The 23589-nt window shown below is 37.2% G+C and overlaps 5 protein-coding genes across 5 annotated transcripts; 3 read left to right on the top strand and 2 right to left on the bottom strand.

Annotated features, from left to right (window-relative positions):
* The first annotated feature begins 8457 nt into the window (after nt 1-8457).
* LOC113780968 (serine/threonine-protein kinase AFC3) lies at nt 8458-12984 on the top strand. Its single transcript, XM_027326766.1, has 12 exons — nt 8458-8752; nt 8958-9081; nt 9786-9812; nt 9901-10054; nt 10147-10195; nt 10618-10732; nt 10905-10996; nt 11077-11221; nt 11501-11565; nt 11672-11769; nt 11888-11990; nt 12180-12984. Exons 1-12 carry the CDS (start codon nt 8651-8653, stop codon nt 12315-12317), a joined length of 1212 nt encoding a protein of 403 aa, XP_027182567.1. The 5' UTR covers nt 8458-8650; the 3' UTR covers nt 12318-12984.
* Nucleotides 12985-13221: 237 nt separating this feature from the next.
* Nucleotides 13222-13749, bottom strand: LOC113780716 (putative ripening-related protein 1). Its single transcript, XM_027326494.1, has one exon. The coding sequence runs from the start codon at nt 13747-13749 to the stop codon at nt 13222-13224; it is 528 nt and encodes a 175-aa protein (XP_027182295.1).
* A 1180-nt stretch (nt 13750-14929) lies between these two features.
* On the top strand, nt 14930-17114 carry LOC113779762 (54S ribosomal protein L24, mitochondrial). The gene is made up of 2 exons (XM_027325473.1): nt 14930-15324; nt 16351-17114. The coding sequence occupies exons 1-2, from the start codon at nt 15125-15127 to the stop codon at nt 16814-16816; spliced, it is 666 nt and encodes a 221-aa protein (XP_027181274.1). The 5' UTR covers nt 14930-15124; the 3' UTR covers nt 16817-17114.
* Nucleotides 17115-18451: 1337 nt separating this feature from the next.
* LOC113781475 (putative pentatricopeptide repeat-containing protein At3g15130) lies at nt 18452-21419 on the bottom strand. The gene has a single exon (XM_027327418.1). The coding sequence runs from the start codon at nt 21089-21091 to the stop codon at nt 19013-19015; it is 2079 nt and encodes a 692-aa protein (XP_027183219.1). The 5' UTR covers nt 21092-21419; the 3' UTR covers nt 18452-19012.
* A 71-nt stretch (nt 21420-21490) lies between these two features.
* LOC113781706 (pentatricopeptide repeat-containing protein At2g20540) lies at nt 21491-23249 on the top strand. The gene has a single exon (XM_027327673.1). It carries the CDS (start codon nt 21491-21493, stop codon nt 23117-23119), a length of 1629 nt encoding a protein of 542 aa, XP_027183474.1. The 3' UTR covers nt 23120-23249.
* Nucleotides 23250-23589: the final 340 nt, after the last annotated feature.

Below are 23589 nucleotides of genomic sequence, written 5' to 3'. Positions count from 1 at the left end.
TTTTTTTTGGATGATTATGCGATTTTTTGTAAATTATTGTAAACTAATTTGTTTTAGTGATTGTGATAGATTGCAGTACAATTTCTTTGGTTATTTGATTTGATTTTTATAGCAATTTAGTGTAACTTAAAGGTTTAGGTCATGGATTAAGAAGAGGTTAAAAAATAGGATTCATAAAAATTTGGTTTTGATCATTTAAAGTTGAATTAGTACTAATGTATTTCTTTAAAAGTATCTTTTTTATTTTTAAAATTTGTATCTTTACTAGCTATGACTTTATAATGTAGTGGTAATACTTAAAATTGTTTTTTAGATGGTTGTTTTTAATAGAGCAAATAAAGTGGTTTAAGAATATTTTTATTTAGCAAAGTAGCAAAAGACTAGTTTAGAGTTTTTAAAGATTTTGTCTCGTAATAAAAAAAGTAAGTGATATTTTCAAAATTTTAAGGGTATTAACTGATATTAAAAGAAATCTCAGGATAGGTTTCTAATATTATCCCATAAAAGAACTTCTGACTTTGTGGGGCGTTGACGTAAATGACTTAGTACTAGCTAATCATGCAGTGTGGACATGATGAGGTAACAGTGTGTGTATGGGTCTTATTCTTGGTCCCGTTGGATATAATTAAGGGACAATTACACGTACACTACCTAAGGTATGTGAGAATTGCACATATAGATCCCTGGTAGTTTGAGTAATTAATTTCACATATTTGTCCTTGCCCACTAAAAAATAATCTGTGCATTTGATAAAATTCAAACCTAAATGACTCAATTATTCAAGTCATTCACTCTCTACCGTTTAAGCTATAAAATGCAATCCTTCAAAATTGCCGCATCTCTCTTCCTTGGCCAACCTTCTACTATGTCTGACTTGTACTATCATCACAAAATTCATTTGTTGGTAGTCTAGCTCTCTTCATATTGCTTTCATCACAATTTGCCAATGATCTCATCTTTGCCTACTCTAACATCCAATACAATTGGACTCCTTCAAGTTAGTATGCAATATTCTTCTTTTTTTGTAATTATTGTTGTTTTTTATAACTTACTAATTCCTTCTACCCTTCTCTCTATCAAGTTTTAGTCATTGTCTTTCAACCTATGTTTGAATTAGCTGTTTTTTAAAAATTTCACTGTAACACTGTACATGAAAAATTTTTACTACAAAATTTTTTTGAAATATTTGATATATCGTATAGATGGGATGTTTTTTAAGTTATTGTGTATTAATGTAACATTATATTTGAAAAACTTGTTTCTAAAAAATGGCTAATCCAAAAGAAGCAATCATTATTTATAATAAAAAATTCCATGTGAGTATATGTGTTTATCAAGTGCCATTAGATTAGGTATTAATGAGCCTTTTTGAATTGGTATTATACGTGTCCCTTTTTTAAGCCCTCAATCTGTGACAGCCCCACCTCCCCCTAAGGCGAACCAAAGGGTTTGGCGGACCGCCTATCCAACTCTCGCCGGAACTCACTCACTCACTACAATCCTCAATTCAATTACAATATAAATCTCAAATATACATCAAATGTTCCTCAAATTTACATATCATAAGCGAAGCGAAAACTACTTCTAAAGCGTGGAACGTACACATACATCCATTTCAATTCCAAACAGTCACACTAGCCCAACTATTACACAAAATGAATCCAAATCTAAACTGTACAAGATATATGCCATCCAGTCCCACAAATAACGTAATACAAGCGCTTCCTTTGCCTCGAGCCCTGTGGAGGGGACAAAAAAATATTTTTGGGGTGAGTTAGAAGCTCAGCGAGTAACCAATAAAATCAGTAGTCAAATAAGTTTCACAATAGTTCATTTCAATGATGTCATGAATCAGGAATCAAATATACGTTTGTTGCCCTTGTGAGCCAGTGAAATCATTGTACTTAAACATCCAACGCTCAAATTGATCCAGTAACAGTGAAACAGTGATAGGGAGCCATTTGCTCCAAGTAAACAGTGATGGAGACGTTAGTGTCAGCACAAGACTTCCCAAGAACTCATTAAAGCCAAATCATGTCATGAACTCACATGCAAGCACACATGATATGCAATCGAGTAAATAATGCAAGAAACAATTCATAAGTAGCTTTGGAAATAGTTTGAGGTCACTCACCAACCACGGCTCTTAATCCTCATCCATCATAGACAGTTTTTCTCGATCAAGTCCAAGCTCTTCATTCTACCAGGAATTAACTCAAACTCACAGCGATTAAACGTTTTCAAAGATTGGACAGCACTTCCCCTTAAATTCCTTATTTTCCATCCTACAAGACATTACAAATCACATCTCAACTCAATCACAATAAAGCCCCAAAATCATGCACAAAATTACCTCATTTCTATAGCCGCTCAATAGGCTCAAAGTCATACAAGTACGAAATCAAACTAGGAAAATGTCCGAAAATGAAGTTTAAGTTATAAAACAAAAGACAGATTTGCCGTCGTTTAGCGTAACGGGCACAACCAAAGCTACGCTTATCGGATTGGGGTGAAATTCATACCGTTTCGAAGCTAAGGCAGAGGGTTACAATATTGATGAAGACCACTCAGTCCAGTTTGTAGTGTATCTAAGTCAAAAGTCCGGATTACAGAACCAAAATCTCACATTCGGGCTAGTTAACCGCATTATGCGTAAACGACAATAACTCAGGCTACCGAAGTCCAAACGAGGTGATTCCAGGGGCGTTGGAAGGCTAAGAATAGCACTACAACTTCCATGTTTTGATTAAATGCTAGTTTAGTACGTATCAAGGTGAACAAACGTGACCAACTTGGTGCACTGTCAAAACTGTCCATTGGACAAAACCTATGGTAGTCAGGGGTATTTCGGTCTTTTCACAGGTTACGTTGATCCGATTGAGCTGAAATTTTGCAGGAAACTATTAAAAATCATTCTCTACAACTTTTATGTTTTGATCTAAGGCTAATTTGGTCCCTAACATACTCAAACAGAAACAAACAGAACTGAACCATAAGAAATCTCAATTCTGGAATTTTCTCAAACCACCATAGAAATCACCAAATCCTCCACACAAACCCACAAAAGTGATATATAAACCATCATTAACCCTTATTAGCATCTTACAACATCAAAATCAACATTTCTACTCAATTGCTATAAGCTTTTACAAGAGTTCAAGGCTGCTTTACCTTCCAAAGGTGGGTTCACAAGGTTGCACTTCAAGAACCAAGTTCCTTAGCTTTCTTTTGCTCTAACTCCCAAGCTTGTTGGATGGGTTGCACAAAACCAGAATTTTTCTCTTGTTTCTCTCGGATTTTACTTTCTTCTTTTCTCCCAAGAGTTGGCCGAAACTTACCTTGTTTCTTTGGCTTTGGTCTTGTTAAGATGATTAATACTAAGTCCCTTGGTCAAAGTCCGCTACCTTTTTGATTAGCCAATCAAAATTAAGCTTAGGAATATCATGGAACCTTTAGGAAGTCTAGCAACTTGTAATTATCCAAAAGTCACACTATGGCCCAATTAAATTCACAATCCTACCAATTTACTCCATAATTTACATACTTGATATATTCCAAAAACCTAATTACACCTCAATTACTCCACTAATCACCCAATCACTATAATTGCCTATAATAAAATATGTATTGTCATACATAAACTCAATTACATAATAACCTTTTAGTCACAAGTAAAACTAGGGTTTTGATTTAAATTTAAAGTGTTCAATTAAAAAAAACAATGTGTTAAAACAAGACAAAAGAAAGAAATCAAAATTTTAAAAGAACGAGGGAAAAACATTGTCCTAAAATTCGGGGTATCACAATCACCCCTCCTTAAAAGAATGTCGTCCTTGACATTCCAACTTGTACGAATCAAGTCAAGAGATCCCGCAAAAGTCAAACAAGCATTTCCAAGCAAGCCTAATCCCACTTGTCTGATTTTCATTCCTACAAGAAATCACTTATATTTCATCAGACCCACAGTCCGGCATCCTAAACTTGAAGCCTGGGATACACTACAGAGATCGGAAACCTAAGCTCTGAAACCAACTGTGACGGCCCCACTTCACCCTAAGGCGAACCAAAGGACAGCCTGCCCAGCTCTCGCCGGGACTCACTCACTCACTACAATCCTCAATTCAAATACAATATGCATCAAATGTTCCTCAAATTAACATATCATAAGCGAAGCGGAAACTAATTCTAAGCGTGATACAAGCGCTTCCTTTGCCTCGAGCCCTGTGGAGGGGACATAAAATATGTTTTTGGGGTGAGCTAGAGGCTCAGCGGGTAACCAGTAAAATCAGTAATCAATTATACATTTATTGCTCTTGTGAGCCAGTGAAGTCATTGTACCTAAACATCCAACGCTCAAATTGATCCAGTAACAGAGAAACAGTTATAGGGAGCCATTTGCTCCAAGTAAACAGTGATGGAGACATTGGTGTTCAGCACAAGACTTCCCAAGAACTCATTAAAGCCAAATCATGTCATGAACTCACATGCAAGCACACATGATATGCAATCGAGTAAATAATGCAAGAAACAATTCATAAGTAGCTTTGGAAATAGTTTGAGGTCACTCACCAACCACGGCTCTTAATCCTCATCCATCATAGACAGTTTTTCTCGATCAAGTCCAAGCTCTTCATTCTACCAGGAATTAACTCAAACTCACAGCGATTAAACGTTTTCAAAGATTGGACAGCACTTCCCCTTAAATTCCTTATTTTCCATCCTACAAGACATTACAAATCACATCTCAACTCAATCACAATAAAGCCCCAAAATCATGCACAAAATTACCTCATTTCTATAGCCGCTCAATAGGCTCAAAGTCATACAAGTACGAAATCAAACTAGGAAAATGTCCGAAAATGAAGTTTAAGTTATAAAACAAAAGACAGATTTGCCGTCGTTTAGCGTAACGGGCACAACCAAAGCTACGCTTATCGGATTGGGGTGAAATTCATACCGTTTCGAAGCTAAGGCAGAGGGTTACAATATTGATGAAGACCACTCAGTCCAGTTTGTAGTGTATCTAAGTCAAAAGTCCGGATTACAGAACCAAAATCTCACATTCGGGCTAGTTAACCGCATTATGCGTAAACGACAATAACTCAGGCTACCGAAGTCCAAACGAGGTGATTCCAGGGGCGTTGGAAGGCTAAGAATAGCACTACAACTTCCATGTTTTGATTAAATGCTAGTTTAGTACGTATCAAGGTGAACAAACGTGACCAACTTGGTGCACTGTCAAAACTGTCCATTGGACAAAACCTATGGTAGTCAGGGGTATTTCGGTCTTTTCACAGGTTACGTTGATCCGATTGAGCTGAAATTTTGCAGGAAACTATTAAAAATCATTCTCTACAACTTTTATGTTTTGATCTAAGGCTAATTTGGTCCCTAACATACTCAAACAGAAACAAACAGAACTGAACCATAAGAAATCTCAATTCTGGAATTTTCTCAAACCACCATAGAAATCACCAAATCCTCCACACAAACCCACAAAAGTGATATATAAACCATCATTAACCCTTATTAGCATCTTACAACATCAAAATCAACATTTCTACTCAATTGCTATAAGCTTTTACAAGAGTTCAAGGCTGCTTTACCTTCCAAAGGTGGGTTCACAAGGTTGCACTTCAAGAACCAAGTTCCTTAGCTTTCTTTTGCTCTAACTCCCAAGCTTGTTGGATGGGTTGCACAAAACCAGAATTTTTCTCTTGTTTTTCCTCTTGTTTCTCTCGGTTTTTCCTTTCTTCTTTTCTCCCAAGAGTTGGCCGAAACTCACCTTGTTTCTTTGGCTTTGGTCTTGCTAAGAAGATTAATACTAAGTCCCTTGGTCAAAATCCACTACCTTTTTGATTAGCCAATGAAAATTAAGCTTAGGAATATCATGGAACCTTTAGGAAGTCTAGCAACTTGTAATTAACCAAAAGTCACACTATGGCCCAATTAAATTCACAATCCTACCAATTTACTCCACAATTTACATACTTGATATATTCCAAAAACCTAATTACACCTCAATTACTCCACTAATCACCCAATCACAATAATTACCTATAATAAAATATGTATTGTCATACATAAACTCAATTACATAATAACCTTTTAGTCACAAGTAAAACTAGGGTTTTGATTTAAATTTAAAGTGTCCAATTAAAAAATAATAATGTGTTAAAACAAGACAAAAGAAAGAAATTTTAATTTTAAAAAAATGAGGGAAAAACGTTGTCCTAAAATTCGGGGTATCACAATCAATCTCCATAACTACTAATGAAAAGCATTATGCAAAAATCTTTATATTTACCTCTCGCTATTTGTACAATGAGGAGTCTACTTGACTAGTTGTTGATTAATTTAGATGTTCTTAGAGATTGTGACAAGAATGGGATTAAAGGGGTGGTGTGGCTTGTGTGAAAGGCAATAAATTAGCGATCGTTAATTTTGATGTTTTTTAAAAAGGAAAATAGGATGGTGACGGTAACTTACCACAAAGTTATGGACAAATCATCATCACCAGTATATAACCAAGAAATTGCCAACTGGCATCTTTTGTACATTCAATTTGTCATTCTCTATTTTTGACTCAACACCTTTGTATTCTCCCTCTCTCTTTGCACCAGAATTCTGTAACTACCAAGATTAATCTTTCTATGGACGACAACATCATCATTCATGCCTGCTACATATCTCACTTCATCTCCTAAATATTTCTTTTTTCCCATCAATATTCTTTTTCAAAACTTCTACAATTTATTTAGCCCATTTAAATAAAATTGACGCATAAATAAATAAATGAATAAAGAAAACAATTTGTATAATTCAAGGAGCAAAAGAAAGCAAAACTATTCATGTAAGTTTGGTTTCATTCCTATTTGTGATCCATTTTCGGGGCACACTCATAAGTCCATTATTTAATTTTAGACTCACTGCTAAAGTGAAATGATCGGCATGAAATTTGTTGGATGCCAATTTATTATGGGTTGGTGGCTGGAGAATTTATTAATTTGGGTTGAAATTTGGGATATGTAATTTGAGTGGAGTTCAGAATCAAGAAAATTACTTGATTTGGGGTTATATTGATGGTTGTTGGATGTTTCAGGGGTGTTGTGGCTGGGTGTGGTAGTTGACTAGGCTACAACGGAATTATTGTCGTGGCGAGTCGGTGTTGGTGGATGGAACGATTGTTGGCCTTTTTTTGGTCATTTCCGTTTGGATTAGCGGTATTTTGAGGTATTTTTAAAAAATTTTACTGTAACAGTATCTATGAAAAAATGTTACTATCAAATTTTTTTTGAAATATTTGATTTAGTGTATGGATGAGATATTTGTTGAGTTATTATGTATTACTGTAGTATTGTATTTAAAAAACTTGTTTTTGAAAAAATAACCAATCCAAACGGAGGTTTTTAGCATTAATGGGTTGGGAAGACGTTTGTGAGATTTAATCTCATAGCGTCCATCATCTTACTACTACTCTTTTTATACTTTTTTTTTTTAAAAAGAGTTTGAGGTTGTAGAAGTTTAGCTTTAGGCAAAATATACATACCATTATTTACAATCCACACAAAATCTTTCACATTCTCACAACCACACAAAGCTATCATTAATCAATCTCCATTCAAAGGAAGGATTCATGGATTTTAGAGGAATTTTTAATAAATTTATTTAGAAGAATGAACTATTTACGAGGTTGTCAATTGATTCTTTTATAATCTATTACTACAATTAAAGGATAATGAACAAATTATATGCATGCAAGGATCAAAGGAAATTTTTGGCTAATTTTTCATACTTATAACTAGAATTGTGAAATGAAAGTTTTTTTTTAAATATTCCTCAATGCTTATTCTTTTAGTCCATTTTCTATTCATATTTTATGTAGTGTCATTATGTTAATAAAAAATGGCACGACAGCCTATTCTCCTCCTTTAAATTCATAAAAAATTTTAAATTTTAACTTTGTTGGACATTTATATATGGCAAGGGAAATAAATCGCAAATGACTACAAATTATTAGAAATCATTTTGAGGCAAAAGTTGAATTGAAACTCTCAAGTCTAATAGGTTTTAAACGGTTAAAAAAGGTACAACTATCATTATATCAGTAGGTCAAAGTGTATACAAATTGGGTATAAAATTTTTTAAATAAAATTTTTATTTTTTAATTATTTTTTATATCACATACATCACATCATCAAAAATAAGTTGCAATAATTATTTCAAATAATATTTTAAATATTCTTATATTCAAACTTCTCTGAACTCCAATCTGACCTCAGCCCAAAAGTACTTTGTCATCCCACTTGTACATCTGAAACCATTTGAGCCCAGCACCAAACAAATTGAGACTGTCATTGAGCCCAAAAACGGAAGGCCCACCTCTCGTCAACAGAAAGCTTACTATTAAACAGATCCGAATCTTCCATACCACAGATGAAATTCACAGATTTTCTTTTTCTTTTTCTGTTTCTTTTCTTTCTTCACTAAATTCTAGATTACTTTCCCCAAATTTTCCACCTGATGATAGCATCCTCCGAAATTCATGAAGTTTTTGGCTTAAATTTTCCATCTTGTCTGCAGAATTGGGTCTGATTGGTTGCAGAGAAGATCAAAATTTGCGCTCTTGAAGCCCCAACAAATTGCAGAAATGGTAGGTATTGAAGCCGAAGAAAAAGTGGAGCAGAGCCAACAAACGAGAAAACGACGCCGTCTCACCTGGGACGTAGCTCCTTCGGCAGAACAACCTGAGGTACAAGTTCTTTTTCCACTAGTAATCTTTTCAATTTCCAAGAATTAGGTTTAGGGTTTCTTCTTTTGGGAAATAGAAACCAGAAAATGTGAAATTTTCAGGATAATGTTTTCTTCTTTTTTTTTTTCCAAATATATATATTTTTAGTTTGTTGGGTTTATGGAAATTGTTTTCTTTTTCTTTTTTTCCCCCTGTTTGGATTTAGGCTGAAGAGGGAGAAAATGGGCGGAAGCGTTGGGCGTTGGTTCGCCACGTGTCTCCACCGAGGAGAGATGATGATCCAGAGGGGCATTATGTGTTTAGTATTGGGGAGAATTTGACTCCAAGATGTGAGTTTTTGTTTTGTTTCTTTTTTGGAAGATCTTCTTTAATATAACTATGGAAATGTTGTGGGTTTGTTTGTAAGATCTGTTGGACATACTTAAAAGTTTGCATGGTTTGTTCACTTTGGTCGTCTTTCTTGCTTTCTTGTGATTGTTAAGTTTTTGAGTTCACTGATGAGAGGTGAAATGTCAAATTTGGTTTAGTTTAGATCGATAAAGTTCTTAAGATTGGTTACTTCATTGATGATCAGTGGTGACGTCAGTAGTGACATTGTAGGTAATTGAAAAAGAATCTTTTTGAACATTGAGATAAACAACAACTTAACAAAATCACTCAATTTAGTTAGATTGGACTAAGAAAAAGAGTTGTAACTTGGAATAGTCATCGTCAATTGGAGCTTTTTTGTTTCTCCAATTGGATACTAGGAGTAAATTTAGGAGTTCAGTGCTTTGCAATTGCTTTGTATTTTCATTTCCCCGTTGGTAATGGTGATAGTGCAGGTTTTGACTGTAAATTCTAGTTCTTTTGTCTTGTTTTAGTTTCAGTATATGAGCATTTTCACATAATGCTATCAAGCTTTTCCATTTCTTTACTATAAGTTATTTTGGAAAATGGGTGTTATATTTTTCTAATACTGCTTGAGCTTGTTAAAATTTTGCTTCTTACAATCAAAATGTTGAGACCTGTGTTTCTTCGTCTCCTTATGCAGATAAAATACTCAGCAGGATGGGTGAAGGTTAGCTGTGACATGCCTGCTTATAACACGACCTTACCTTTTTTGTCAATTCTTCTTGAACAAAATCAGCAAGTTGCTAGTGCTGTAGGCACATTTGGCCGGGTTTTGGAATGTTGGGATCGTGAAGCACGAAATTATGTGGCTATAAAAGTAGTTCGCAGCATACACAAATACCGTGAAGCAGCAAAGATTGAAGTTAATGTACTTCAGTGTCTTGCTAAGAATGATAGAGGCAACTCACAGTATGTGATTACTATTTGAGCAGTGCTCTTTATTTCCACACCATAATTAGCAATGCTTGATTTGCAATAATATGGGCTTTCTGTATGTGCAGTTGCGTGCAGATTCGAAATTGGTTTGATTATCGGAATCATATATGTATTGTAAGTATTCCAGTGATGCTGCTTAAGCAATACTTAAACTTCTCTTTCCTTCTATGGCATTAAGTTTTGCTATTGTGGGGTTCCTATACACTTCTAGATGTTAAGCATAAGTTGTCTTGACTCTTGAGGCATTGAAGGATACGTCGAATGCTTCACCTGTCTTAATTCTTCCAGTCTTGCTTTTCAGGCTACATTCTACAGTCCTGTTTCTTGCAAACTCTTTAGGCTTTTTGGTCCTTTCTGGTTAAACTTTGACCACCATGCTATAGTTGTAGTGTATATGCATGGTCTTCTGGGTATATGTAGTTATTAGAATTCATTGTTTATCATAATTTACAGTTAATTTGTCAATAAGTCTGTTAGTAGCAATGATGGGAGCATGACAGACAATTTCGTTCAATGCATTTTAATGGTGTTATCAGGTGTTTGAGAAGCTTGGACCAAGTTTATATGATTTTCTAAAGAGAACTAAATACTGCGCACTTCCTGTGGATCTGGTTCGGGAATTTGCACGCCAGCTTTTGGAATCTGTAGCATGTCTGTTGACTGATCTTTGGTCCATTTGTTTTCTCCAAACACCATGTTGATTTATCTTTCTTACCAGTTGCCAGTTATTTCCTTTGGTCTTTGCTATTCAGGGTTTGGTTGTTTACTAATATGTTTCTTGATTCCATTTAAGATATTAATGATCATTTGTCATGTTAAACAGATATGCATGATTTACGGCTAATTCACACTGACCTGAAGCCAGAAAATATACTTCTTGTGTCTTCTGATTTTATAAAGATCCCTGGCTGCAAGGTGCATGGTCATATCTTGTTAAAACTATTTTATAACTATAAACTGTATTTCTTGTATTAATTAGCTCTTTCACTGTACAGACAATTTCAGATGAAACTAATGTCAGGTTCTTGCCAAAGTCAAGTGCTATTAAGCTGATTGATTTTGGTAGCACAGCATCTGATAATCAGAACCATAGCTACATTGTCTCCACGAGGCACTATAGAGCACCTGAGGTTATTTTAGGTAAATGGTCACTGCTGGAACAGAAACTTTAATATATTTTAGTTGTGCGCATGCTGCCTAGCCAAATTAATGGAGGCAGAAATTGCTGGAAATCTTGAATGAGGACAGAAAGTCTGTGTGTGTCTATATAGGTTGGCAAATGGGTGTGCATAAATGAAACTTTACTGTCTCTAAGAGGGTTCCTTTGAACATAGTTGACGAGTCTGTGAGCTGCCTTCTATGTATCTACGGACAAATACATGTATCTTACTCATCCTTATAAGTTTCAACTTCTTGCAGGTCTTGGATGGAGTTTCCCTTGCGATATGTGGAGCATTGGCTGCATACTTGTTGAACTTTGTTTGGTTGGCCTACTTCATATTTCTGTTTTTCTTCAATTTTCTTCTTCCATTTAACACTTTTAGGGGTAAACAACCTGTTAAATATGTCAAGCTTGTGGATATTGTTTAGGGTGAAGCATTGTTCCAGACACATGAGAACTTGGAGCACTTGGCAATGATGGAGAGGGTATTAGGCCCTCTTCCAGAGCATATGACTAGAAGAGCAAAGTAAGTAAAAATTTATGAGCTGCCTCCAAATATCTCACATTTCTCATTGACTGTTTTTTGTGCTTCTTTGCTAGTTTAGTTGTTCTTTTCCTTCAATTTTTTGGCGTTGTTTTTGCAGCCGAGGTGCAGAGAAATATTTCAAGCGATCACGGCTAAACTGGCCAGAAGGAGCAGTTTCAAGGGAAAGTATCCGAGCTGTTAAAAAACTGGATCGCCTAAAGGTCTTACTGGTTCCGTTCCTTTCTTCTTGCTTCCATTTTCCGCCTGGTTGCTTGTGCTTTTTATATGCTTGCCATTGAATTATGGATTAGAATAAAATACGTATCCTGAGTTCTAGTCAGCATGATTTATTCAGTTGTCGTTTCCTGTCTCAGGGCTCTTATCCTACCTACTTTACCTGTTTAATGCAGAATCTCATATCACGGCATGTCGAATTCTCCAAATCCTCGTTTGTTGATTTGTTGCATGCATTGTTGAAGTTTGATCCATCTGAGCGTCTCAGTGCTCGACAAGCTCTTGATCATCCATTCTTTAAGGACCCAACTTAAACGGCAGGGAACTGGGTAAAGAACAAAACTTCACCATGTTAATGTTTGTGGGCAATTTTGGAAGGTTAAAGGCGTGGGCTTGCCAATTGCCTGCATTGCTGTTCTGTTGTATATCTTGAGCTTAATCGACTGCTCAGTGCTCATTGGCATTGCTATTTCTTGGGCTAATCTATCGAGGGCCCAATTTCCCACTTTCGCCGAAAAAAAGCGTGAGAAGAGTGTAGAAACCTGCCTGCTGGGTTTAGTTTTAGAGTTGCCTAGTTCAGTCATCTTCTTGTGAAGATTTTCACGTAAATGCTAGTATATAGGTAGTTGGAATCTGCAGTAATAATCATCAAAGATCTTGTGCTTCTCATGATGGGAAGGCTTGACAACCAGAACATCTGCAACCTTGGGATCACGATGCTTCTCTTTCGAGCTTGTTAAATTCCTTAAATGTGGAGGATCAAACTGTACATTTACATCCTATGTGTGGTGTTTGTGATACACAAGTTTGTACATGTGGTGGAGCCTGGGTACCATATGGGGTTTCTGTTCTTTTCGTGGAAATTTGGTTCGAACGAAGATGGAAAGGAAGCAAATAAAGAAGATCCAGTTGGTGAAATAGTCAATTTAATGGTTACTATATGTCAAAACTAGTAAAATTATTCTCTTCCAACATCTTATATGTCATAAAGGCTTTTCTAGCTCTTAATCTGCTTTTCCAATTTGCTACTTGTACGTTTGCAAGTGCATCAATTCCACCCCAAGTCAATAACACGGTACTTAACTACACGTCTTTAGATAAAACGTTACATTCCTTGGGTCTTTAGATAAAATTCATTTTTCTGCGACATATAGCAGGAACCTCAAGTAGATCAAATAAGCACATATCAATTACATATAAATATAGCCACAAAGAGGATTAGTCCTCGGACCAAGTGATTTCAATAGAGCCAACATCATCAGGGTCAGAAATACCCAAGGCTTCCCACACAGCTTTTGAACCATCAACAATGTTGTTAGGACATGGAGGCTGGTAGTCATGGTCGTCATCACATCCCATAGTCGAGTCACATTCATCGACAACCATGGCTTGTACACTTCGACCATTATACCTAACGGTGATGTTGTTGAAGCACCTACTCCCTCCATCGTACCATCCAGTCGAAAGAGCCACGATCGGTATGCTATTGGAGTGGTAGTTGTCATCACACTCTGATGGACCGCCACCATCTCCACCCTTCTCGAAGCTATTTATAGTGAGAGTAGCTCTTGTTTCTGAAGTAATTGAAGGGGAACACTTGTATGTTTTGTACTTCTCGCCTGCCTTGCAGCAATCAGAATCATTTTCTTGATTGCATTGCCCTGGAGGGGGTGTTTTGCCTGTTATTGTCCCGCTTGGCCTACAGCCTACAGGCCCCAAGTTTGGTAGGCCTAGCCTCTGAAACATTGGAGTAATTTGGTAGGAGAATCAAGAGCAGTAAAAGGGATGCTGGAAAAGTAATGCTTCTCATTTTTGGTTCTTTAGGCATGCAGCAGGTATTGAAATGTTGTTTGATGGATGATGCAGTTACAGGATCGAATGAGGGGTTTATATACAGTTCTGGCAAGTAAAATGCCAAGACTGTGCTGAAAGATCATTTGGCTTGTGATCTCTTGCATTCAAGAAGTCCAAAGGAGAAGTCAAGCAGATTGTATATGGCTGTACGCGGCATGCCATTATCAGTGCGAGTGTGAAAGTCATCAGTCGCTAGGGTTGGTACGTCAAGAAGGTATTTCTCTTTCAACTTTACTTCCACGGCCGGATCAGGTCTTTTCCTGAATGATAATATGGCAACGTTAATAGTAGAAGTCATGACAAAAACTGACTTGAAGATGGAACATGGATAATGGTTGTCCCCATTTTTAGTCAGGTTATGGATGAAATATTTCTTGATGCTACTTTAGTTGTCTTGAGTAGAGTATAAATACCTCATTATTTGGGAAAAAATTATTCAATTGCATCATAAACACATTTTCTAATCATTTAATTTTCTTTCTAAACATCTTTTTTATTTCACATACATTATATCACAAGAATATTCTAATTTATTTTAAAAAACTGTTCAAAATGGTCATTCAACTAATCAATACATATTTTTTGTGATCAAAAGATGTATGTTTTCAATAGTTGAGTGACTAAAAATGAAAGTTTTTGTTAATCGAGTGCCTAAAAAACAGACGTTTTTATTAGTTAAATGATTTTTTTTCCATCAAGAGATTAAAAATGTGCATTTTTCATTTGTGAGGGACAAAAAATTATCACCACATATAAAGGACTTAAAATATACAAAATCAATATGTTAGAGACAAAAGAACAACATTTCACATATAAAGGACGTAAAAGATACAAAACCAACGTGTGAGAGATTATTTCTATGATTTTTTCAACAAAAAAAAAAAGACTTAGATACCAAGATTGGAGAATCTATATAATTTAGTGAATTTTTTGGCACATTAAAAATGAAAAAAAAATAATTTTATCAACAATTCTGAAATACCACAAATGCCCTCAAACATGCTCCTATTTTCAATTTTCACTCTCGAGTCACATGGCTGTAATTGTTAACTGTGGAAACAGGCAGATTTGTAACACTGAAAACCCCAGTGGCTGCTGTGGAAGGCAAACCCCAGAAGAGTGAAAGGGTTTTATAAATCCAGGCATTTGCAAGAAAAAAACCCTAATCAATCATCTTTACAATCGTTCTAATCAAACAAGATTTTCATATAATTAAGACGCATATACAGACATTCAAGAGTGTGAGTGTGGGAGAAATCTGGGAAAAATGTCGTTTAGGTCGAGGGAAATGGTGAAGAGGATAGTGAAGAAGATAGGGGGTGAGAAAAATCTGGCACCCGGACTCAAAGATGAGCTCAAGAAATCCGTACCCAATTCCAAGGTCGTCATGGGTCGGGCCCACCGCGGCCTCTACGCCGGCCGCCACATCCAGTTCGGCAACCAAGTCAGCCACGACGGCGGTAACAAGTCCGTTCTCCTTTTGCAACCTAAATCACATTTCATATCTCATCGCCATACTTAGACATCTTATTAGTTACTCCCACCCTGTTCATTTTCGTACTTTCGGTAAAGTTTTCTCATTTCGACTCTTTTTCTTTTTGGATTTTATTTTAAATTTCTGGGCTTTTCGACATTTTAGTGCTTCGTCATCTTTTTTTTGTTTATTGCGATTGTTTCTTGACCGGGAGAAATGCGTCCGCTGGGTGTGTCTGTGTTTTGGTCCTTTTCATTTTATGGGAATTTGTATTGTGTGAAAGATAGTGGAGGAAATTGGAAAGCGTGTTAACATGCAATTTACCGAATGTTTACTGTGTGATGCTTGATATGCTATGTGTTTAGAGTTGTATTTGAAGCTCTGAACTGTACATGGAGAAATTAGATACTGGCCGAGCAGATGCTTTGATGCTGAGAATGAAAAACTTTCATATTTCTGATCAAATGCAGTTTGACATATACCACTTTGGAGGAATTTAAGATGACATTGATACTTGAATTATAGTATTTCCAGTTCCTATTATTAATAGTCCAAGACCAGAGGTTTTTTCTTTTTTCTTTCTGTGGTGAAGTGTCTGTTGATATAATTATCTAAGGATCCTTGTCACTGTTTAGTCAATTGAATTATGATATGAGGGTGTGTCAAGGTATAACCATTGAAGTCATATGGAGATACAGAACTGGTAAGCAATTTTAACTCCTTGATCTTTCAAGATGCCAAATTAAGCATTCACTGTGTTGATAAATCTGCATCTCTGTATTCTCAATGAACTTTAGTACGAGGACAGAACAGGATTCAGTAGTGCTTTGTGCTAAACTGCGGGAATTAACCAAACTTTCTAGAGCAGTTATTGCAGGAGCATTTACAAGTTTTTGTGCTCTACATAGATTCATTTTGTTTTCTTTTCCCATTCTAACTAAAGGTATATCTAGGAAATTACCTATGAAATGATGAAACATTGACCTGCCAGAGAACTCTTTGTTTGGTTAAACTGATAGGTCAAGGAGGTCATGGAAGCCCAATGTACAGGATAAGCGGCTATTCAGTTACATCCTAGATCGTCACATTAAGGTAAAAGTAACCACTCATGCCCTCCGCTGCATAGACAAGGCAGGTGGTATTGATGAGTACTTGCTGAAGACACCATACCATAAGATGGACACTGAAATGGGACTCTACTGGAAGGCTAGGATTGAAAAATTGTATGAAGAGCTTGGCGAAATGGAGGTTGTTTTCTTTTCACCTGAAGATGAAGCCAAATTTGAAGAGCAATTTAGAGAGTTGAAGCTAGAACAGAGGGCAGCCCGCAGGGAAGCCAGGAGAAAGATGTATGGTTGGTCAGGTAAATCAGAGGCAATAGACGAAGGAAGAGCAGATGCCGAGGGAACTCATCAAGAAGCTGCCAGACATGGAGAAGGAAGCTCAGATGCTGATATTCATGAGCCCCAGATTGCCAATGCTTGAATGCTGGATTGTCTCTTGCAATGCTGTTGGATTTTAGTTATAGTTCCTTCACATTCTGAAACTTCAATTTTGTTGTATATTTTGCAATTTTGGAATCAACTCCCGTATGTCAAAGATGATGGTGCAATTGGCACTTGCGATATGACGCAGGAACTAGTAGATCTCTTTTAGCATATGGATTGGCATTCTTACTTAATGGGGTTTCTGTATATAAAAATGTGCCATCAGATTTGATAAAGAGCCTCTGCTGAAAGGGGGGCGGTTTTGATCATCAATATGACGTTCTTAGAAATTAAAAGTTAGTTCTATAATAATACATTTTCTAGCATCTAGCAATTCAAGTAATTTCCATCTCTGATTCATACGAGGCATCTTTTTTGTTGTTTCCCCCAAGGCATCTAAGATATGATCAAGTCATGTAGAATGTTCTTACCCAAAGGGTAATAACAAAAAAAGCCATGTAGAATGCCAGGTAATAATAAAAAAAGCCATGTAGAATGCATAGGCTAATCATGTACTGGTACAGCTGTGGTTTGTGACTACCATTCTTCATACTTGTGTTTCTGGTTTTAAAGCATCCAGTTCTTTATTACCCTGCGTCTCTGCTGTTCTGCGAGTGAAGTACACTGTGTCTTTAGAAAGTAATTTGCCTAAACGCATACAACTCGAAGGATGTTCTTGTACCAATCAACCTCTCGATTTCTAAGAGTTTGATTTTTTTTTTGTTTTTTTTTGTTTTTTCATCTACCAATCATTTACTGCAAAGTTCTTGTACCTATAATGTGCTTTTACCACCTAAGTGCTTGAAGAGTACGCTAGCACAGGTGGAAAAGGTCACAGCACACAATGACAATGCAGTGGCTTCCACAAGGATATCTAAACCGCTGAGCAGTGGCAGCTGCAAGGTTAGCATCCCATGTTCTGGCCAGCTAAAATGGAATGTTCTCTGGTGACTGATTATCTCTTCGCCATAGAAATTCTTGTCAACTGCCTCAGGTACCAGTCCAAAATTTGTGGGCATATGGCTAACCTAGCATTTGAGAGCTACAAGGCTGAGGTGAAGTTCCGACTTGAAATCCTGTTCTGCTTCCTCAATACTGGGTGTTTTTTGAGATGTTGGAGCTTATGGAGGACACATCATTTATAGCGCTTATGATTTCGACTGGAGCATATCTGATGATATACCCGCCTCAGTATTTCAAGGCTAAAATTGAGCACCGCAAAGCCAAAAGTTGGAATTTAGTAACTTTGTGCTTTTGATAGGGTAAAAAATCTTGTTTGACATGAGATTAACACACTCAGGTCGTCTAGAAGGTAAAAACTTGTTACAGCTGCCATTGCATGGTTCAGAAACCATAATAAACTGATAATTAAGGACATGCCTGCTAATGTTTAAACAATATTAGAAAAAAGCAAAACTGTCTCTTCCCCGTAATTGGCATCAATGTTGGCCAAGTGTTTTCACAGCATCAGTGGAACTAGCATTGCTTGTGATAGATAAGACAATTTACCATAATTTCCTTTTGAAAAAATAAGAGACGTGGAATGCTGCAAATTGGAAGAATGATCCATGGACTCTCTGTAGTCACAGATCAGCTGTGAATCTAATGATCTGTTTCATTTCAAAATGGATTACCCCAAAAATAACATATCTCAGATTCATTTCTTCAAATATATACTTGGAAGATGATTCATTTATCCTCATTGCTCTGTTCTGCATCAATTGTAGTGAGGCTTTTTAGTTCATGCGACTCACCTTTGGCAGCAGAATTCATCTATTCATATGGGAAGTACGGCACTGTCTTTCTTCCCAAGGATTTATCTACCTTTGGAGCTGACTCTGATTGCACTGGACTGTTCAATACTTTCTTTTACTGAAAGACAAGACGTCATATGGACTGAAAGCAATGGAGCTAGGAGGAGAATTCACAAAAATCTTTCATAAGGGACAACAGATAAAGTATCAATGGATATCTCCAAATTTGGAGAATGGAGCCTGTTCTAACATCAATAATCAGCCAAACTCTGCACAAACAAGAAAAGAGAGATTTGGGTGGATTTTGCATGTGAAAGACGGCGAGAGCGAATGCAGTACAAGCAGCTCACCTATTTTATCCTGTGGGGAACCTCTTTTCGGTTCTTCTGGAAGTCCTTTCTTTAAGCTGTATTTCTGTCTATTGTATTTCATCTTTCTGATTACCAGTAATCTTTACAAGAACAGATTCCATTTTCAAACTTATGGAACCTATTGGCATCTCTAACCAGAAACACCTTGTTCAAAATCATTGACAGACCCTTAATAAATTCATGACAATCCCCACAAACCCTCAAGTTTTTGAAAATTCGAATTGGCTTTTCGTCATCTAGTCCACCACAAACCAGAGCCAGTCCAATGGCCAACTTCTCACTGTGAAGTCTCAATCCTTCTTGCTTTGACTCCTCTTCAACATCGTGCAATGAAAAACTTGTGTCATATGCATAACCTATCTCTTCTTTCATTCTTTTCTCCATTTCTTTCAGAATATCATGGATGCTTTCAAAAAGTGGGTGTGCATCATCTCCGTTATAGAAGAAGTGGATCTGTTTATCAATTTCAACCCAACTACGTCCAGCTTCTTTCTTCAGGCCTTTTGCCTTCACTATTCCTCTTAATTTCTCGCACTCTTTCCAGCAACAAGCATCAGCAAAAATATTTGACATCATGACATAATTAACTGGATTGTCACTGTCCAAACTCAAGAGGATTTCGCCTACTTCTCTTCCAATCTCAACATCTCTATGAACTCTGCAAGCACTAAGCAATGTCTGCCATATGCCTATATTTGGTTTTAGAGGCATGTTCTCAATGAGATGTTTTGCTTCTCTCAAACGTCCAGCTCGACCTAGGATATCAGCCATGCAAGCATAGTGCTCTACCCTACGTTTTAGTCGATGATCATTACAAAATCTTCTGAAGTATTCTTGGCCTTCTTCAACAAGTCCAGCATGGCTACAAGCTGAGAGTATAGCCAAGTAAGCCACTGCATCGGGCTCAACATTTTCCGACTGCATTCTCTTGAATAGATGAATAGCTTCGGTACCAAGACCATGCTTTCCGTATCCCGTGATCATAACTGTCCAGGAAATGACATTTTTTGCCAGCATATCACAAAAATACCTTTCAGCTTCTCCTATCAGACCACATTTGAGATACATATCAAGAATTGAATTGGCTACAGAAATGTCTGTACGGGTAGGTTTCTTTTCTGCATATGCATGCATTTGCTTTCCCAGCTCTACAAGAGCAAAATCTGCAAAGACGCCCATCATGCTTGAGACTACAAACCCATCAACAGGAATACTACTATTCCGGAGCTCTCTGAACAAGTCCAGGGCCACAGATAGATTCACTTCCTGAGCATATCCTATTATTAGCGCTGTCCAAGATATCACACTCTTCAGTTCAACGTCATTAAACACCTTATGCGCTTCAAATAAACGTCCACATTTGACATACAAATCAATTAGAGACCCTGAAACGATTTTCTGGTTAAGAAAAGGGATTCCTCTCACGGTTAGAAAAGCATGGATTTGAGTTCCCTCAAGGATGGCTCCAGAAACAGTACAAGCTTTTAATGTGCTTGTGAATGTGTATTCATCTGGTATTTCTCCCAGTTTTTGCATCTTTTTGAACAACAGCAGAGACTTCGCACCCTCCCCTTCTAGGGCATAACCAGCTATCATCACATTCCAACTTATTAGACTTCTGATAGGCATAACATGAAACAAATATTCAGCATCAGATATTTGTCCACTTCTCGAGTACATATCAATGATCGAATTCCCAACCACAGGATACCACTCATATCCTCTTTTACTACACAAACTATGAATCTGCTTCCCGTTTACCAGAGCACCCAGAATTCCACATGCCTTAAAATTTGTCGAGAAAGTAAATTCATTAGGCTTAACGCTTGAAAGTCCCATTTCACGCAAGAGCAATAAGGGTCGTCTGGCATCACCCTCTTGCAAATACCCACACATCAATGCTGTCCAAGAGACAACATTCCTATCAGGCATTCTATCAAACACAGCGCGCGCGAATTCAATCCTACCACATTTTCCATACAGATCTATGATGTCGTTGTTGATCATCAAATCCAACCCATAACCCTTTCTCACTACAGCTCCATGAACTTCCTTCCCCTGATCATACAAAAAATTCTTGGAGCATTTTCTTAATAGTTCAGCCAATCTTTGACGTTCACTCATCAACAAACTTGCACCTTGCTGCATTATACTACCAAAATACTGTTTGCCTCTTTACCTGAATTTCTGAAACGAGAATCAAACAACTTAAGCACCACTTCTCGAGTCTTTTCCCTTTGACTTTTGAAACGCCAAACGATTGCCAGTTTAGTTACCGCAGCACCTCGACATGTCATATTCCGTTGTTCTGACAATTCAGTCTAGTGACCCTTTCTCGGGAATGAACCCCAAAATGTAATCTGTGAGACCTGTTCGATAAATTTCCTGAATGAGGAGTATCTATATGCATCTATGTGTTTGTTTATTTGTCTACATCAGAACTCCAAGTTCCAACTAATAAACCAGAAGCCTCAGCTGGCAGCCTGGTAGAGTTACTCCTACTTTTGGATAATTCCCAGAAAAAGTTTGGTTTTATTGAAGTTGTTAATGGCCAGCCAAGCAGGATTCTTGACAATGAGAGGGGTGGAAGATATGCTCTTGCCCATGTTAAGAAATTGCAAGAATATGTCACACTTGAAGAGAGTACATTCCCAAATGGTCAAGTTTTCTCTCGCACAAAGCAATTTCTTGGTGACCAAAATGGTGGATATTTGTGTTCAAATTGGTGAAATACAGTATGCAAGTTTGCTATTCAGGCAGGTTCTTGAGCCTAATATTTTCTTGTGCAATGCTATCATTAGAGCCTATACAAATAAACAGATGTATCTCTTGACAATAAATGTATACAAGCAGATGCTAAAACAGCCACAGGGTGAAGAGCCCATTTTCCCTGACAAATTTACATACCCTTTTGTTCTTAGGTCTTGTGGAGGACTTCTGAATGTTTGTTTGGGGAAACAAGTTCATGGGCATGTTTGTAAATATGGGTTGAGGTCTAATAGAGTAATAGAGAATTCAATGCTTGATATGTATGTGAAGTGTGATGACATGAGGGAGGCTCATAAGTTGTTTGACGAAATGGGTGAAAGAGATGTGATTTCGTGGAATAGTCTCATTTCTGGGCACATAAAATTGGGTCATTTGAGGAGGGCAAGGTCATTATTTGATGAAATGCCAAATAAGAATATTGTGTCTTGGACAGCAATGATCTCCGGGTACACAAAGTTGGGGTGCTATGGTGACGCTTTGGATGTTTTTCGGAGAATGCAAATGGTTGGTGTTGAGCCTGATTGGATTAGTTTGGTTGCCGTGTTGCCAGCTTGTGCACAGTTGGGTGCTCTTGAGGTTGGGAAGTGGATTCATTTCTACGCAGAGAAAAAGGGATTTCTGAGAAAAACTTGTGTATGCAATGCACTGATTGAAATGTATGCAAAATGTGGGAGTTTGAATGAGGCTTGGCAGTTGTTTGATTGCATTTCAGAGAGAGATGTCATCTCATGGAGTACGATGATTGGAGCGCTTGCAAATCATGGACGAGCTAATGAAGCAATTGAATTATTTGAAGAGATGATTAGGGCAAGGGTTGAACCAAATGAAATAACCTTTGTTGGTCTTCTATCAGCTTGTGGACATGCTGGTTTAGTGAACGAGGGTTTATGGTACTTTGACTCTATGAGAAATAATCATACCATAGAACCAGGGATAGAGCACTATGGATGTTTAGTTGATCTTCTTGGGAGGACAGGGTGCCTTGAAAGAGCTCTCAAACTTATAAAGAGCATGCCAATGGCGCCAGATTCAGCTATATGGGGTTCGCTGCTCAGCTCTTGCAGAATTTATCGGAATCTTGAAATTGCCGTTGTGGCAATGGAGCGTCTCTTAGAGCTTGAACCAGATGACACAGGGAACTACGTCATGCTTGCAAATATTTATGCAGACCTTGGAAAGTGGGACAGTGTTTCAAGAATGAGAAAATTTATTCGAAGTAAGAGCATGAATAAAACACCTGGTTGCAGTTCGATTGAGGCGAACAATTCAGTTCAAGAATTTGTATCAGGAGACGATTCAAAGCCATTTACCAAGGATCTGTATTGGATACTGAATCTAATAGCATCGCAGCAAAGTGAAACCAATGATCAGATAGATGCCATAACCATGTTAGAAGATATTAGATAAATCATGCATGGTCAGAGAAGCATTCAAAATTTACTTTTGCAGTATGCCGTGGAAACTGCAAACTGTCATTTCTGTGCTCTCTTCAGGAGTTCTGTTGGTGGAAATGGCTTTTCAGTAAAAACACATGGCACTTTGTTGGTAGAGGGTGATTTTCTACCTCTTTCCTCAACAAATTAGATGCAAGTTTGAAGCTTAAGCAGTTGCATTGAAGCTTGGGGGCTGGGGGCTGGGGGCCAAGCATCTTACAATTATTAAGCTATACAGCCCTAGAAGCATGCAGTTTCAAATTATAGAATTAGCTTTGGAAAGAAAGAGTCAGCTCAAAAAGATTTGGATATCCTGCTGTCAATGCCTTTTAGAAGGTACACTAACTTTAACAGCTCTGAAGGTTTCTTGCTCCCATTTGAAGGCATACCACCTTTTCTTCTAGCAATAAAGTTTCAACTAATACAATCATTTGGAAATGCTCT

This window comes from Coffea eugenioides, chromosome 8, assembly GCF_003713205.1.
Source record: "Coffea eugenioides isolate CCC68of chromosome 8, Ceug_1.0, whole genome shotgun sequence".
In the NCBI taxonomy this organism is placed as follows: Eukaryota; Viridiplantae; Streptophyta; class Magnoliopsida; order Gentianales; family Rubiaceae; genus Coffea; species Coffea eugenioides.
Note: the sequence above shows the minus strand (reverse complement) of the source record. Positions and strands in the feature narration are given on the sequence as shown.

Excerpts from the sequence above, each read along its gene's own strand:
- LOC113781475 (XM_027327418.1), bottom strand. The coding sequence starts at position 21,091 with ATGCAGCAAGGTGCAAGTTTGTTGATGAGTGAACGTCAAAGATTGGCT.
- LOC113780968 (XM_027326766.1), top strand. The coding sequence starts at position 8,651 with ATGGTAGGTATTGAAGCCGAAGAAAAAGTGGAGCAGAGCCAACAAACG. Across the intron at positions 10,196-10,617 it reads ATCGGAATCATATATGTATT|GTGTTTGAGAAGCTTGGACC; the intron begins GTAAGTATTCCA and ends TGGTGTTATCAG. Across the intron at positions 10,733-10,904 it reads GCTTTTGGAATCTGTAGCAT|ATATGCATGATTTACGGCTA; the intron begins GTCTGTTGACTG and ends CATGTTAAACAG.
- LOC113781706 (XM_027327673.1), top strand. The coding sequence starts at position 21,491 with ATGGCCAGCCAAGCAGGATTCTTGACAATGAGAGGGGTGGAAGATATG.
- LOC113780716 (XM_027326494.1), bottom strand. The coding sequence starts at position 13,749 with ATGTTTCAGAGGCTAGGCCTACCAAACTTGGGGCCTGTAGGCTGTAGG.
- LOC113779762 (XM_027325473.1), top strand. The coding sequence starts at position 15,125 with ATGTCGTTTAGGTCGAGGGAAATGGTGAAGAGGATAGTGAAGAAGATA. Across the intron at positions 15,325-16,350 it reads AGCCACGACGGCGGTAACAA|GTCAAGGAGGTCATGGAAGC; the intron begins GTCCGTTCTCCT and ends TTAAACTGATAG.